At 38.7% G+C, this 15,997-nt stretch overlaps 2 protein-coding genes across 2 annotated transcripts; one reads left to right on the top strand and one right to left on the bottom strand.

Moving 5' to 3' along the window:
• The first annotated feature begins 8,823 nt into the window (after positions 1-8,823).
• LOC130727730 (uncharacterized) lies at positions 8,824-12,208 on the top strand. Its single transcript, XM_057578966.1, has 7 exons — positions 8,824-9,070; positions 9,162-9,272; positions 9,353-9,483; positions 9,993-10,093; positions 10,722-10,781; positions 11,638-11,779; positions 12,019-12,208. Exons 1-6 carry the CDS (start codon positions 8,887-8,889, stop codon positions 11,720-11,722), a joined length of 672 nt encoding a protein of 223 aa, XP_057434949.1. The 5' UTR covers positions 8,824-8,886; the 3' UTR covers positions 11,723-11,779; positions 12,019-12,208.
• A 967-nt stretch (positions 12,209-13,175) lies between these two features.
• Positions 13,176-15,528, bottom strand: LOC130727729 (uncharacterized). The gene is made up of 2 exons (XM_057578965.1): positions 14,977-15,528; positions 13,176-14,188 (listed from the first exon to the last, which is right to left on the bottom strand). The coding sequence occupies exons 1-2, from the start codon at positions 15,344-15,346 to the stop codon at positions 13,536-13,538; spliced, it is 1,023 nt and encodes a 340-aa protein (XP_057434948.1). The 5' UTR covers positions 15,347-15,528; the 3' UTR covers positions 13,176-13,535.
• Between the last annotated feature and the right edge of the window lie 469 nt (positions 15,529-15,997).

Raw genomic sequence — 15,997 nt, 5'->3', positions numbered from 1 at the left:
TCTGAAAAAGCTAACTACCACCTAGCATTCCTTTCAAACAAAAACACAATCGAGGGCCTAAGCTGAAACAAGGCAGCCACCTCACACACTAACAAAATTGATTTGTCTGCTAACAGAACTTCACAGCACAAGGACATAGCTAGAACACCCAAGAGTCTTCCACCTTGCATAGTTGAAAACCAGAGAAAAGGCCAAAGAACACAGGAAGCACCGAGAATAAAAGACCAACGCTTGCTGCCCAATTCAGAACAAAAGTGCAGCAGAACGTAGGGCAGAAAACTCAGAGTGCAAGATGGCAATCACAAGCTTTCAAGGCAATACCTAGGATTGCTAAGTCGTGCCGACCCCATAGGCCATAGCTATTGCAGGACTCGAGCTTCTCCGCTGCGAACACAGATATGGCGCTGAACCAGTATCGCTTCTCCGTCGCGAGCTTGGATGCATCTTCAAGTGGGGATCAACAACAGCTTAATTTAATTTTGGATGAGATGGGGATTTGGGTGAATTGGGTTAAGTTTGGGGAGGAAAGTTAATTTAGTTGATTAGATTAGGGGTTGTAATTAGAAAAGGTTAATCATGTTTAAAAATCTGAGTTGTAATTTTTTTTTTTTAATCCATGTCACTTAAGTATGCACGGTCAGCATGTCACTCAAGCACTCGCCGGCGAGGATCTGCTCCAAACAAATTTCAAACATGAGGACCAAAAACCATACTTTTTCCGGGGAGGGACTTAGATCAGACGGTGACACAAAGACAGGGACCAATATGATGCTTAACCCTAATTATAATTTGTATATATCATTATTTTTTTTTGTCTTGACCAAGGTATCCCCACAGCCGACAGCTGTGAGACTAATCTCTCGCCCCACGGTCAGCGCACTAAGTGGTAGGGGGCTGGCAATGAGTCTTTTCTATTCGCAAGAGTTGGGATTCAAACCCCTCAACCACTTGCTTAAAGGATGAAGTGATGAACCATTACACCAACCCACTTGGTTATATATCATTATTTTTTAAAAAAGTATAATGATAAAGATTGACCAGAGACATGACATTAGGTAATACAATATGAGAGAGTCAAAATAAATAGAAAAACAAAGCTCTAATTACTAAGGTCTAAAATGTGTAAATGTAATTTATTTATTTTATATTAGAAACTAAAAACAACATCAAATCAAGAGGAAAATGGCCTAGCCATTATCCAACATGTGAAGGACTTATTTTGTTCGAGGAGTTCCCCATGTTTTTAAACTCGATTTATTATTTAATCCGATTATAATAAGGCTTCGTTTGGAAACACAGCTTAATTAAGCGTTTATGGTCATAAGTGTTTATGACATAAGCTACTTTAAAATATTTATTGAAATAAATTGAAAATAAGCTATATATAAGCATAAGCCCTTTTTCATAAGCTATCCTGAATAGCTTATGAAAATAAGCTCAAAACAGCTTATGGTAGGTTATAAGTTGTTTGCATAAGCTCTCTCAAACACTGCATAAGAGCTTATGCTATCAGATAAGCTCAAATAAGCTCTTCCAAACGGGGTCTAAGTACATTTGCAGGTTTGTTTCGCTTCATTGGGACGTTGGAAGGTGAGCTTTGACTCTTGTTGGATCAGCACTCGCGCTTCTGCTATGTAGGTTGCACAAGCATGAAGGTTGAGTGAAACTTGACTCGTAAGGTAGTTCATCTCGCAAACAACTTTTCAGCATTAGTGCGCCACGTCAAAGAGAGGTTGTGGATAACAGCCAAAAGCTCAGCTAGATAAACATCTCAAGATCCCTCAAAAATATAAAAAAAAAAAAAAGTATCCAAGTTCCATGATGGTCACGCAAGAAGCCGCCACAAACCTTAGAAGACGAACCTCTATTTAAAAGATTTCCAAAATAACGAATATGGTGATTAGGATTTATTTCAATTAAATTGAGAAATACAGGAACTAAAACCAATTTTATTTTATTTGGATGCATCAATTATTAAAAATAATTTGATTGTTTGTTTCGGTTAATTTGGTATATTGGTAAGCATACTAGATCCTTACATCCATAAGGGAGAACTATAGTTTCCTTAACTGGTGGAATCATTTGATGGGAGAGACAATTACAGTTTCTCGAACAGATGGAGACATCCGTCAACGACATAAAGAAAAAACTTATGAGTTCTTGATTGCTAGTGAATAAGGTAAAACTTGGGTTTTGGCTCCGACGACAGTCAAATTTATATAAACTATTGTGACACACTATAGAAAGTTGTATTGAAACCCGTGAATGAAATAATAAAAATACTAAAATGTTTATGTCTCTCATCTTCCATCCCCACTTCATCCTTGTCCTCTCACACAATCATCGCCCAACCAAAACCTACATTGCCTCATCGGCTATTGTGGTTTATCAATGTCATCTCTACTCTGGCCACGACAATTCTCTATTTTGTTGCCTTATTCCTCTCCTGGACACTCCATCACAAAGGGAAACTTGTTGTCTTTCTTCTTATGCATATGTCATTCATATCCCCAACAACACTCTCATTGCAACCACATTAGGTCAGTATTTATTTTGAGATGTACGATGGCTGAAGTCACTGAAATTTTGAGGTCGTGACACTCTTCTCCACTGCGTGAAGCCTTATTTGCTCTCATTATAAACCAACCTCGGCCAGAACCATCCTCTCCCAAGCTAATCCGCACCACGAAAATCACATTGTATTCACTGTGAACCCCTTTTTTAGCCTTCACCATTGTTCTCTTTCTTGATACCGCCACTTTCCATTGCCATTGACGCCGATTAACATGAACCGCACACATCCTCCGCGGAAGGAGTGCTACCCGTGCTGCTAAGGACCATGCTCCTCTTGCCTTCTTTCTCCCCCCTCACTATCAAAGTAACACAAGTATGACTTAAAGAAGTCACATATTCTATAAATAAGTGTACAATTGTATATAAATTAAAAAACACACACCTATTAGCTCAAGTTCCTTAAGAAATTGTTGTGATGTAAATGTAACTTAAATTCTACTAATACACATACATGATGAAAAGGAGGGTAGTAAACAAACAATAATTTTTTATACATGTTGTTAGTTTTCTTTTGAATTTCAGTAACGTAAAATAATAAATAACTGTTTAAACTGATGTGAGATATTGTGGCACGGAGAGAACGATGGACGCTATACGGTTGTGTATGCTTACATGTTGTCGACAGAGAATGACCAGCCACCGTCGCGCCTGTGGAAGCTGGTCTGGCGATGCAGAGCTCCAGAGAAGGTTAGCCCTACCCACTAACCAGCGCAGGAAAATGTGCAATCTCACAGTTGACGAGTCATGTCCCTCTTGCGGTGCACTTGTCGAGGATGGAGAGCACACCTTACGTACATGTGTGGTAGCCCGACAGATTTGAAACCACTTCCGTTCGTTCCTGCCACGTATGCCAGATTCTTTGAGCTTTCGAGCATGGCTGGCGGGGCATCTCCAACATGCTAATCACGCATTCTCCTGTGCAATTATGTGGTTGTTGTGGACATGGCGGAACAACAAGGTATTTGAAAGCCATTCGTGGCCTATGGAGGTAGTTTTACGGAAGATATTGGTGGCGGTGGTGGAGTTCAAGCGGTGGGGACGGTTAAGACATGTGGTAGGGACAGAGATACCAGAGAATGAAGCACTAGACGCAGGTATGGTCGAGCTGTGCACGGATGGTAGCAGGATTCATGGCTCTCATGAAATTGGTGGAGGTGGTGTGTTGAGAGATCGAGATGGACGCTGGTTAACGGGGTTTGCTGTGTTATGGGGAGTGGGAGACGTGCTCACAGCCGAGCTTCGTGCACTCCATGAAGGCTTGTAGCTTGTTATGGGGAGTGGGAGACGTACCGTAAGGTGATTTGTCATTGTGATTGGTTGGAGCTGGTTGATTTGGTGATGGGTGGTCACGATGGGGATCCATATTGGCAGCGTGAGTATATTCACCAGGTCCGCGAGCTGCTTCACAGAAACTGAGAGGTTTCAGTGGGTCACATCTCTCGGGATCGGAATGTCGTTGCAGATGCTTTAGCTAGTTTTGCAACCAGAGCTCGTTGCGAAGATTTGGCGACTACCTCCGGCAGATATAGTGCCCCTGCTGTGTTAGGATGTTCTAAGTTAGTTTTGTTTTATCTTCCGGATGTAACAAAAAAAACTGATGTGACATGAAACAATTCAAGAAGCTTTAAAGTGAAATAAGTTTAAACTATTTTATTTTGCATTACATTTTCATCAAACTCAAATGACTTTTCTTTAGGAAAAAAAACTCAAATGACTTTCACTCTTTTTATTTTTACCTCTTAATCCAAATAAATTTAAAATGCTGCATTTTTTTAGGGTTAATCATTTAATAGGTCTCTATCTTTGTCTCGCCGTCTGAAATTAGTCCCTCCCCAGAAAATTTACAAATCTGGGTCCCCTCGTTTGCAATTTGTTTGGAGCAGGTCCTCGCCGGAGCCCGGAGCTCCGGCGAGTGAATATGCATGCTGACTGGATAAATGAGGCTGACATGGATTTTAGAAATAAATGAAAAATAAAAAATAAATTACACATAAGAAATTTTAATTTAATTAACAAAAATAAAATCAATTAACAAGATTAACCCCAAGTTAATTAAAAAAACAATTTCCTCCCCCCAAATTAACCCCAATTCTAAATCCCTAATTCATCCAAGCTGCGCATCAAAATTCCAAGGCTTCTAGCAATATCTTATAGGGCAAAACCTTCCTTCATCAAGAAGCTCATTATCTTCAAAATATTCTTTTTTGACATCAACATATACTGAGATACCTTTTGAAAGCCGAGAGACAGATACATTCATCAAGAAGCTCATTATCTTCAAAGTCTTCTTTTATTTTCATGTTGCTTTATCAATCTTTGATACTACTTCAAGCGCCAAAAAAAAATTCATCTCCATAGGATCAAGCCCAATTTCATTCACTATCATGACAGCCTCCTCAACAAATCACAAATGCTTGGTGAATGCTACACTAGAAAATTGGTTACCAACAGGGAAATGGAATGTAGGCCAAGCTGCCTCAAAACCTCAATGTTACGAACTACATCACTTATAGAAAAAAAATTCCCCTGGTCTTCAACATCATAACCAGAACCCAGAAACACAAAGCCTGAAAACAAACCCAGAAAAACAAGCCCCTTCGTTCAAACCCAGAAGTGTTGGTGGTGGCTAAGAAACTTAGATGTAGCGGTGGTGGCTAAGAAACTCAGTAGCAACAGAACTAGGAAAGGAAAACAGGAACTCGGATCGACCCAGATTGAGGAAAACCCCAAATCAACATGCAAACCGCACACAATGGAGGAGTGAACTGTAAGATCAAGTAGTAAAACTCTATGTTTTGATGATTACATGTTAACTTTGTGTATGAACAATTATGGTACTCTAACGTTGTTTTCTGAGTGTTTTAATGATAAGCTCTGACTCTGATCTAATGACACATAAATCGGAAGCACTATGCTCAAAGAGTAACCTCCGCAACGCTTTCGCACTCACTATGTTCAATCTGAACTGTAGAATAAGCTTCAGAAGATCTAAAGATAGTGAAGCTCTGATATGGATTCAATTCACTTGAAGTTCTGAAAGACCAGAAGCTCTGAAGGTCCAGAAGCTCTAAAGACCAGAAACTCTGAAGGTCCAGAGGCTCTGAAGGTCCAGAAGCTCTAAAGGTCTAGAAGCTGAGAAGTGAAGACTCTGAAGTCCAAAAGTAAGCTGGCTCTGAAGACCAAGTATTTCTCCTCTGAGTCCAGAAGCAGAAGGTACAAAGGTCAGAGGATCCAAGCTTCCCTCTGACTCTGATCACCAAGCTTCACAAGTTCCAACATGAAGCGTCACTCTGATCAGAAGTCATCGAAGTTAAAGGTCAAGTCGCTATCCAAAGTACAAAAGCAACTGTACTATTCCTGACGACCTTACCCAACATATTCAGCCACAGCAGAACCTGAAAAACCCAGATCTGCCCTCCAACGGTAGCATTCCATGCAAACGTCTAAACCCTAATCTTTGGAGTATATAAAGAGGCTGAAGATGAAAGATGCCGCCTAAGAAACTTTGTTAAAGCTCACGCGATATTCAAATATTCTCTTAGCAATCTTTCTTCAAACTGTACTTATTGTGTTTACCTTAACTTTCTGAGAAGCAATTCTTTGTAAACCCAAACTTTCAAACAGTTGTTTGTTTTTCCTTAAGGAGACCAAGGTTGGTCAGATCCTTGAGAAGACTAAGAGAGTGAATCTTAGTGATAGCTAAGTCATTGTATTGTTAGTCACTTTGCAGGTTGCAAGTGCAGTTGTAACAAACTCTAATTAGTGGATTGTCTTCATTCTAAGAAGGAAGAAATCACCTTAACGGGTGGATCTGATTAGCTTGAGGGATTTATCAAGAGAACTAGGATAAAATCATTGTGTGCTTTCCTCAACTCTTATCTTAGCACTTTTATCTTCGGTGTTTGAAGAGATTTGTTAAAGTCTCAAGTGGGAAAAGTTTTAGATTGAAAGCGCTATTCAAACCCCCCTTTCTATCGTTTTTCATACCTTCATGAACGAGATGAAGAAGAAAGGCAGAAGATGAAGAACACGAATCCAAATCCCCACCATTGACGAACCAGATCGAGGTGGAAACCCAGTTGAGGGCTTTGCCTTGGAGATCGAGGGTTTTGACTTCTTCCGGAGGGATTCGATGGGGATCTCATTGTTAGGGTAGCGGGGGATGATGTTCTTGATCTGGTTCTTCACCACCCGCCGCCGGTTGCGTGACAACGCCGATTCCAAGTCTGGGTCCTTCTTCGACGACCATAAACAGAACGTGCGGCGAAGCTATTCTCCTTGTGGTGATGCAGTGGGCTGGAGATGATGATGAATTCGTATGGTGAAGATGATCATTGAGATGAAGAAGAGTTTGAGTTATGAAATCAAGGGATGAGAAGAAAAAGAACCACCCTAATTTGATTGGGAATTTGGGGGAATTGGAGTTTTTTTATTTTGGGGTTAATTTGTTTTTGTTAATTAAATTATGGTTAGTTTTGTTAAGTTAATTAGGATTAGTTAGTTTTTAGTAAGTTAATTAGGATTAGTTAGTTTTTAGTAAGTTAATTGGGATTAGTTAGGTTTTAGGGTTAATTAGGGACTATTAATTAAATAAAACTGATTTGTATTTTTTTAATTTTTTTTTCCTTGACACGTCGGCCTCATTTATCCAGTCAGCATGCCTATTCATCACTCGCCGGAGCTCCGGCGAGGACCTGCTCCAGACTTATTACAAACGAGAGGACCCAGATTTGTAAATTTTCCGGGGAGGGACTAATTTCAGACGGCGAGACAAAGACAGGGATGATTAACCCTTTTTTTTTATCTTGTCTTATTCTCATTTTGTTTTATCTTCTCTCATTTTTTTTTGGCTTAATCCTCAAATTAGTCCCTGTCTTTGTCTCGCCGTCTGAATCAGGTCCCTGATCGGAAAAATTTGTGGAATCAATCCCTAACTTTCAAAAACGTATGGAGCCAGTCCTCGCCGGAGCCCGGAGCTCCGGCGAGTGATGAGGTAGCATGCTGACTGTGTTAATGTGGCTTACGTGGAATTTAAAATAAAAATAAAAATTACACATGAAAATAAAAAAAACCCAAAATTAATTAGAAAACCCAATTTCCCACCATAAATTGATTAAAGTAAAAAACACAAATTCATTAAACTAAAAATTATAACTATAATTAAAAACAACAAAAAAATTTACAGAAAAATCAGATTCACTAATCCCTCATTTTCTGAAACTCATCCCCAAAATTTTCCAGAAACATAGCCCTTGATCTTCCTTGAGTCTGCCATTCCTTGCCTACATCATCTCCTCATCCTTCTTCTTCTTCAAATGACCCATGAAAAGAAAAACCAAGGAGAGTAATTTCATGGAAATTCCGTCACATTTATCTCATCTCTCTCACGTTCTCAGATCTGGAATGTTGCAGGTATTGGTGAGGTGCAGAAACTCCTCCACCGCGCGAGCAAAAGGATGACACCGAGCCCCACCAGAAAACGTAACCACCACCACCCAGAAACTCAACAACTAAGAAACCCCACCCCAACCTTCATGTGACCCAAAACCCAAATCGAACCAGCACCGGACACCCCAACCTCCACGAGACCCAAACCCATTTCATCTCAATTACAGGTCTAGTTTCAACCGAGAGAAGCCTCACTTGAACCCCAACGAAAACCCAGATATGAGGAGGCCATCACCTCTTCTTCTCCCCTTCCCCTTCCACAACCCAAGTTCTATGTTCAAGCAAGCCACCAGATCCAAATTAACTCAAGAAGCAGTAGCAAGAACTGATGAGAGAAGGAAGACGTTCAAGTATGAACGGCCCTGGTCGATTTGTTGGCTGTTGTAGGAATCAAACATGAAGATGAAATTTAGGGTTCAAAAAATAGGATTGAGGCCTTTTCATTTTTTGGGTTAATTTGGGAGGGGGATTGGGGAGAATTTGGATTTGTTAATAAAATTAGGGTTAATTTTGTTAATTTCTTTTATTTTTGTTAATTTAATTTAAATTTCTGATGTGAAAAAAGTTTTTTTTTTTATTTTTAAATTCCACGTAAGCCTCATTAAACCAGTCAGTGGGCCATATCATCACTCGCCGGAGCTCCGAGCTCTGGCGAGGACGGGCTCCATACGTTTTTTAAAGATAGGGATTGATTCCACAAATATTTTCGATCAGGGACCTGGTTCAGACGGCGAGACAAAGACATGGACTAATTTGAGGATTAAGCTTTTTTTTTTTTCTTAAAAACTCCAAACAAACAAACCTTGAAACAGACACGCAAGGCAAGCAAGCAGGTGAGCGAAACGCAAAGCAAAGCAATTAACAATGCCGTTGCCCGCTACAGTTACTCATTTCTCAGGGATTTTCTTATCCACACTCACCACCGCGCACGCTTCCTTCCCTCCAAAACGCAACCTCTCTCCGATTCTCTCTCACAGTCGCAGAGACATTGCTCTGCTTTCCATTCTCACCCTCTCTGCACCTGCCTACGCCTTCGAATTTGGCATCTGTACGCACGCGCCACCACTCTTCTTCCATCTTTCCTTTTGTTGTCACTGCTTACTTTCTGTCAAACCCTAATCCCTGAAATTGATTCGCAGCAGGACCAAAGGACTGGCTCAAAGAGCAGAAGAAGAAGGCCTCCAAGTTTCTACTGGCCCCAGTCGATGCTTCCCGGGAAACCCTTCGCTCTGCCTATCTCTTGCTCAGTAGTCAGTACCACTTCTTCCCTCTCTTTTCTCTCTGCGTTCACATCGTTGCTTCATTTCTCATTAGGGTTTTCATTTTGCAGCGGAAACCGACGCAGCTTTCACCGATGAGGATTTGCAGAAAATTCAGCAACTCTTCACATCTGCTGCTAGGGATTGCGTTCCACAGGACAGAAATTCTTTCGTCGCTTTCCAAGCCAATACCGGAGTCGAGGTTAGTCCCTCGCACAATCTAAATATATGTCGATTACTGTAACAGGAAAATTGGATTTTAGAAAACCATGTCAGACATTGAATATCTATTATCAAATGCTTGCAGGCTCAATGTGCTGGTGATTCATACTCGTTGATATAATTATTACTGAAGTAATTGGATTTTTTCGGTATCAAATAGCGATTGATAGGTTTCATGCTAGACACTAGAGATTTCATTTTGAGCAACACTGTTATCTGTTTAAGAGGTTGAAAATCTTCTGTCCTCAAATTATGTCTCATTTATTTGTTTCACTAATTAAATTTTGCTTAAAAAGTACCTATGTAACTTTGTAATAATTGCTTCATTTATGTATGATAAATGTTTTTTTTTATTGATGGTGATAAAATTTAATTAGTGGGAGAAGATTTTTTTATGGATGTTTTATTCCTCTTCATCCACCTTTTCCTAAGAAGCATGCTAGCTCAAGTACAAAGGAAATTTCAGATGCTGTCTTTTGTTGTGTGCAGGTGTGCACGTTTCGGTTGGTTGTGAAGAATGCAGCATCCTTGCTTGGAAATAAAGATTCTGTGAAGTTGAAAGCGGAGGTTATGTTAGATGATCTTATAAGGTATTTACTTTCCAGAATCTATTTTCTTTACCTACTGCATCAACTAGTGTCCCTCAAATCCTTCTCCACACTGATTATTAATTTTGAGTCCCTATGGTTCCATACCAAGTACTTAAAAGATGTAGCATGCATCTGCGTTCTTTGAGTATACTGTATACCTACTTCAGATATACTACGCAAATCATTGATTTCAACTTGACTAGTTTAATTTTTAATTCACATCTAAAGAAACTGGCTGATCCCAAAACAATTGTTTTTGGTCCATTGTATTTACTATCTATAGCCAATTCTTGGTGTCCATGCTGTTCTATTGGCACTTCTTTGTAATGAAAACAGTTTGAACTTTGAAGTGCAATGTAGTGCCAAGATGATTTAATTATTTTAGATAAATTTACGGTAATCTGGTGGAGTTATGTTCCTGTAAGGATAACATCTATAGTACAGAAGTTCTAGAATACTGCTAAATGCTATCTTCATGCACTACAATACCGAATGCATTATCTGCATTCTGTTTTTCCTTTTTTACTCCCTTTTAATACTATTTTGATGCCAAAGTGCATTTCAACTACATAATTTGAGCACATCTGATGGTTAATTCTTCTTTCCCATATTGCTTCTCATCATGCAGATCTTTCACATCTATCAGTGGGTTGGCAAGCGAAACTAACATTCAACTTGCATCAGATAGGTAGGTGTCTTTTTCGATAGTAGCTCAGAGGAATATGGGGGAAGACCATTATATTTTAAAAGAAAACTCTTAGTTGAACTGCCCCCGCCCCTAAAAAAAGTTGGTATGCACTACGAATGTGTAATCTTCATATTACTTCATTATTGTTGAGCGTAAGTCCTAATAAATGGGAAGAAAATCCTCACTAATGAGCTAGCTTTTGGGATAGAATTAGGCCTAACCCAACTTCTAAGAGCTGAAATCGTATTAAATGTCACACTGTATCAACCAATGGACTTTAACTTTTTTTATTTGTCTTAATGTACAAAAATGAGGGGGGCTGATAGATAAAGTGTGTTTCAAAAGTGCTGAATTTCTGAAAAGCTGAAGTCAAGCTGCTGGAATCCTCAGTATGTTGGATTTATAAGTGAAACCTTTTTCAAGATTTATTGGTCTATTCACATGTTCTTGCATTTTAGACTGTAAGTTTTGAGGGCTTCATTTTCTTGTTTGTAAGTGTTTTGAATGATCTATATATATGGATTCAATTAGAACAGTGTCACTATCCTTCTTTTTTTTTGGTACATCGGAAAGATACTATCCTTCTTTAAGTATAGGGACTGTTTTTGTGTTTGTCACAACTTAGTCTAAACACAGATGTGGATTTATATATTTGTTTTTCCTCTTGATTTAATTGCTTGTCATGTCCAATTTTGTTTCTCTCTTTCTAAATTGTTAGGTTAGGAGTGGAAGGTTTATCAGTTAGACGGTTATTGCTGTTTGTTATAATTGGGATGCTCTGATCTATTATTCTGTCTCTTATTACCTAGATCATGAAATCGATGACTTGCCTCTGAATTCACTCTTTTTTCTTCAGAAAAAAGTTAGGTGATGCTGTATCAGATACAATATCTTCTCTTGACAAGTTTGAGCAGGGAATCAGGGATTGCCTTGAAATCTGACTGTAAAGGATAGCTTATCCTATTAACTGGAAATTTGATCTTTAAAAACGGAGTCATGTAAGTAACTGCTTCTAAGTTCCATCCATGTATTTCGAGTCCAGCGCTTTATGTATACTTTCCTTTTGATTTATTTATCTTTTTATCAACAAAAAAAAATTACTGGCCATACTGTCTTGAGATGAAAGGTTGACAATAACAAATAGACCTCTATCTCGTGAACCCTGAATTGAGCCACCGCACTAACTGAACTAACGTTTGACATTATTTGCTTGCTAATGCTTTCACTTATTCATCAGGGAATCTATTGGTGCAACCGGCTATTTTCTGCTGTCATCATTGTGTGCTGAGAATATCAAAATATGCTTTTGCCCTAGTTCAGTTATTGCTTTCAAGTTCTCTCAATCTAAAGTCTGTAAGCACTTGTTAATACGTATTTGTTATGTTTATTGATGCATTTAATCCTCTGAATTGTTTCATAGATAAAAAGCGCATTTTTTATAGGTTTACTTTTTATATTAAAGGGTATACTGGAATAGTCATTATTTGCAAATACTAACCTTATAATTTGGGAAGGTCTGAAATGACTCATTAAAATCAGCAAGAAAATTTTTTTCCATTTTTCCTAAACAACTTCGATACAAACACACCCACTTTCTCTTCCATATCAGTTCCACCTCTTTTTTCTTCCTTATGTCTCTCTTCTTTTCTCATCAAATCTCTCATTTCTCCCTTTTATATCTTTCTCACTATAGATGTGGGTGAAGATGCAGTATTAACATAGCATTTTTCTTTCCCAAATTATGTCGGATGTTTGTTCTTTGTGGGAGCCGTCTGGAGAATATGCTGTAATCAACAAAAAAGAGTAGTCAAAGTAAAGATTTTTAGTGTTTTAATTTATATTTATATTATGAACTGGCCATGATAGCTAGTGTGATTATAGTCGAACTTCATTTTTGTTGATGTTTCTTTTCCATGTTTTCTGGTTAGGTATTATGATCGGGATACGAATGAGTTTGATTTTGATGCAAAATGACACTCTAAATATTTTTTACACTATCATCCAATTACTATTTGTCCCACTTATTTGAAATCTGATTGACTGATAATGTATAAAAAAATTACACTGTTAAGTGCATGTAATTTTTTATTTTTTGTTTTTTTATAGGCAAAGGTTAGTTGTTAGTGATGTTAGTAAATTAGTCCTCCTCAGGGTTCGAATTATGGATTATTCATCATTCATCTCACACCCTTATGTCTCATAGGTCATATCACTTGAGCTAACACTCGGGGACTTTTTTATCTTTTGTGGTTCTCCACCATGATTTTTACTTGTTTTCCACCGTGTACGCAAAAGTGCATTTAACCAAATTGGTGGTTAGTTATATAGTAGTCCAACTAAGTTAGGAGAAGAAAGTTAAAGAAAATTTGTATAAGAAAATGAGTTAAAGAAATATTATGTAAAGATATTAATAAATGTATACTTTATTTATCTGCATCATTTTTCAGTAAAAGGGGATTATTCCACCAAGAAGTAGAAAATATGGCTGGAACTGGAATAATTAAGTTAGACCAAAGTCTATTTATAGGTATTTGCCCCTTCTGGAATAGACGAATAGTGTAGCAAATGTACGAGTGACAGCACATGGGTATGGGCCAACTACTATTAAGACAATTTCCATTTCAAAGATATGTAATCTCCGACAACCAAAAAAAATACTACAATCTCCTTGCTATTATTCTACGATACAATCAATGGCGCTGCATAAAAGACAAGACTACCAGTAGAGGTGAATTGGAGACAAGGATGTACGTATCAGGACGGAGTGATTGACCCTTTATGCCCATCTCTCTGATCGGGTGAACCAGAAGCCTCCACCAAGTACAACCGACAGCATGGTGTTCCATCGTCTGGATTGGTGTGCAGTGACCTTGGCAAGCCACGGAGTTTGTCAAAGAGATTCAATGGATCATTCAAGAGGCCAAAATGAGCATCTGGGTCTCCAATTTGTGAGAGTTTTACATGAGGAAAACCCATTGATGGTAATAGATGATCTGGCCAATCACTGTAAAATTGGAATGCAGAGTTCGACAGCGTGGTTGATGGCTTATTCATGAAGTCTGCTATAAGGACTGTGTGGGTTAGGACACAATTGTTAGCTAAATATCCCAGCACTTGCATGGCCTGGGATTGGGTTAGGTAGTAGAGGATGCCTTCTAGAATCCAAACCGTGCTCTTCTGTGGCAAGAAACCTGCAACCTCAAGCTTTTCCATCCAGTCATTTTCTCTTATGTCAGCTGCCACTCTTGTTAAGGACTTGGCTTTCGACATAATGTGCTGCCGGTGGTAGGTTGATTCCTCAGCGGCTTGCAAAATGGTGGTTTTCACCTCCAAGACTTCTGAAAAGTCAACCTCAAAGACATCACTGTCCTTTAAGAAACTCAAACGATATGCTCTCGTGTCCATTCCTACATCACAAGTTGCAAGTTCAGTAACAAAAGATAATATATTTAGAAATCCTTCTACAATTGACTATGGCAGAGTCAATTTTTGAGATAAGCTTATTTGAGTAGCATTTGTTTGCCAAACTTGATTCTGAGAAAAATAAGCTATTCCAACCATGTCATGATTCTATAGCCAAAACCAATTATGAAGAGTGTTGAATATCTCTTATTAAGATTTAAGATTGAGTTAAGAGATGTTTCTGTTACTAGTTTATGGGTTAATTATTTTTATGTGGGAATAAATAGGCACCAGGTGTCAGTGTCATGTCATTGATTATGTTTAGCTAATTGTTAGATGGTTTGTGGTCCAAAAGTGCCTAAAATTGCCCTGCCTTAGCCTAGTGATCATATGAGCAATGGTTTGTCAAAACCAAGAAGAATTTGTGCTAATGTATCTTTTAATAAGATCTTGAAGGCATCATTCACCCAAAAGTCCTCAATTTTCTGGTTTAGTGTTGTTTTATATGAGGCAACAAAATGATGCAGCCACATTTGGCTCACTTAAAATCTGAATGTTATTTAGCTCAGCTAGCAGGGATGAAAATCTTGTGTTCTATTTCCTATTTCTTTTCCTGTCTCGCTAGTGAAATTTTGACATGGCTTATAAGGATAGACATGCCAAAATCTTATTTGCTAGACACAGGAAAATGAGAAAGAAAATGAGAACTGATGACCAATTAGTGAATTACAATATACATAAAAGCTGATTGGACAAAATGATAAACATGTGCAGTAAATTAGTGTCCACAAACCTGCACCAAGGAGAACAACCTGTGCCGCTCTCCCATTGGGGGAACTGAGAGCTTCTTCCAGCCTTGAATCAAACCAGAGGGTTCTCACAGCAAGAATCACTCCAGAAATCTCATGCGCATTGTTGAGAAGGTCTTTCCTCATCTTCTCATGGATGTTTCTCAGGTAAGTCTCCCCTGCCAGCAAGGCAGCTAGGGGATCATGGATGACATGCTTCCACAGAGCCCTCCCTGCAGCCGTTTGGCAAGCAGACCTTTGAAGGAAATCCCATTCCTTCTCAATAGTTGCATGAACCTGTCTCACAGCATCACTGTGCTGCAACAAGTCTGGAAGATTTAGCTCAGGCAAGAAGCCATTCACTTGATCAGACATGATTGTGTTGTGTGTAACCACAGAGTAAGGGGATTAAGAGGTTTCTGAAGAAAATAATGCATGTTATTTATATATAGAGGAGGTTAGAAGGTTTGGGGGTTGGGATAAGGAAAGAGAGCCACACAGAACCAATGCTTGAGGGATGCTTAAATCGTATCCAGGTTCTTGACCTTAATGAAAGGCTAGGTAACAATGCAGTCCACGACTACCACAATCACATATCCTAACTGAGGTCCTTTTTTTTTTCAAGTGCAAAAGTGACATTCTGTGGTTCCCACTGGAAGATGTGGGTGCCTCTCAGCTTGGGATAAAAACAACAATTAAGTGCTGTTCATTTTTAAAGGCTTGCTTGCAGTTACCCCTGTTGCCTTGGCATTATTCCCAAAGACAAATAAAATTATTAGGTTAGGTCAATTACTTGTGGATTTAATGTATATGCACCACTAATGGCCTCTGCGCCTATTTCTGCTTAATGAATGTCTTTTAGTTTCAAAAAATGTGTATGCACTACTAGTGGTGTAAAAGCTGCTTTACAGTAACATCTTAATATATGTATTATTGTTGTTTGTCACGCTCAAAAGTAAATATGGGTTGGGTAGGGGAAAGTTTATGGATAAAATATTTAGAGGAAAATTTGGCAAAAATTTGGCT

Source organism: Lotus japonicus, chromosome 1, assembly GCF_012489685.1.
Source record: "Lotus japonicus ecotype B-129 chromosome 1, LjGifu_v1.2".
NCBI classification, from domain to species: Eukaryota; Viridiplantae; Streptophyta; class Magnoliopsida; order Fabales; family Fabaceae; genus Lotus; species Lotus japonicus.
The sequence above is the reverse complement of the archived record's forward strand: the minus strand, read 5'-3'. Positions and strand labels throughout refer to the sequence as shown.

Excerpts from the sequence above, each read along its gene's own strand:
- LOC130727730 (XM_057578966.1), top strand. The coding sequence starts at position 8,887 with ATGCCGTTGCCCGCTACAGTTACTCATTTCTCAGGGATTTTCTTATCC. Across the intron at positions 9,484-9,992 it reads AAGCCAATACCGGAGTCGAG|GTGTGCACGTTTCGGTTGGT; the intron begins GTTAGTCCCTCG and ends TGTTGTGTGCAG. Across the intron at positions 10,782-11,637 it reads ATTCAACTTGCATCAGATAG|AAAAAAGTTAGGTGATGCTG; the intron begins GTAGGTGTCTTT and ends TTTTTTCTTCAG.
- LOC130727729 (XM_057578965.1), bottom strand. The coding sequence starts at position 15,346 with ATGTCTGATCAAGTGAATGGCTTCTTGCCTGAGCTAAATCTTCCAGAC. Across the intron at positions 14,189-14,976 it reads GGTTGTTCTCCTTGGTGCAG|GAATGGACACGAGAGCATAT; the intron begins GTTTGTGGACAC and ends CTTGTGATGTAG.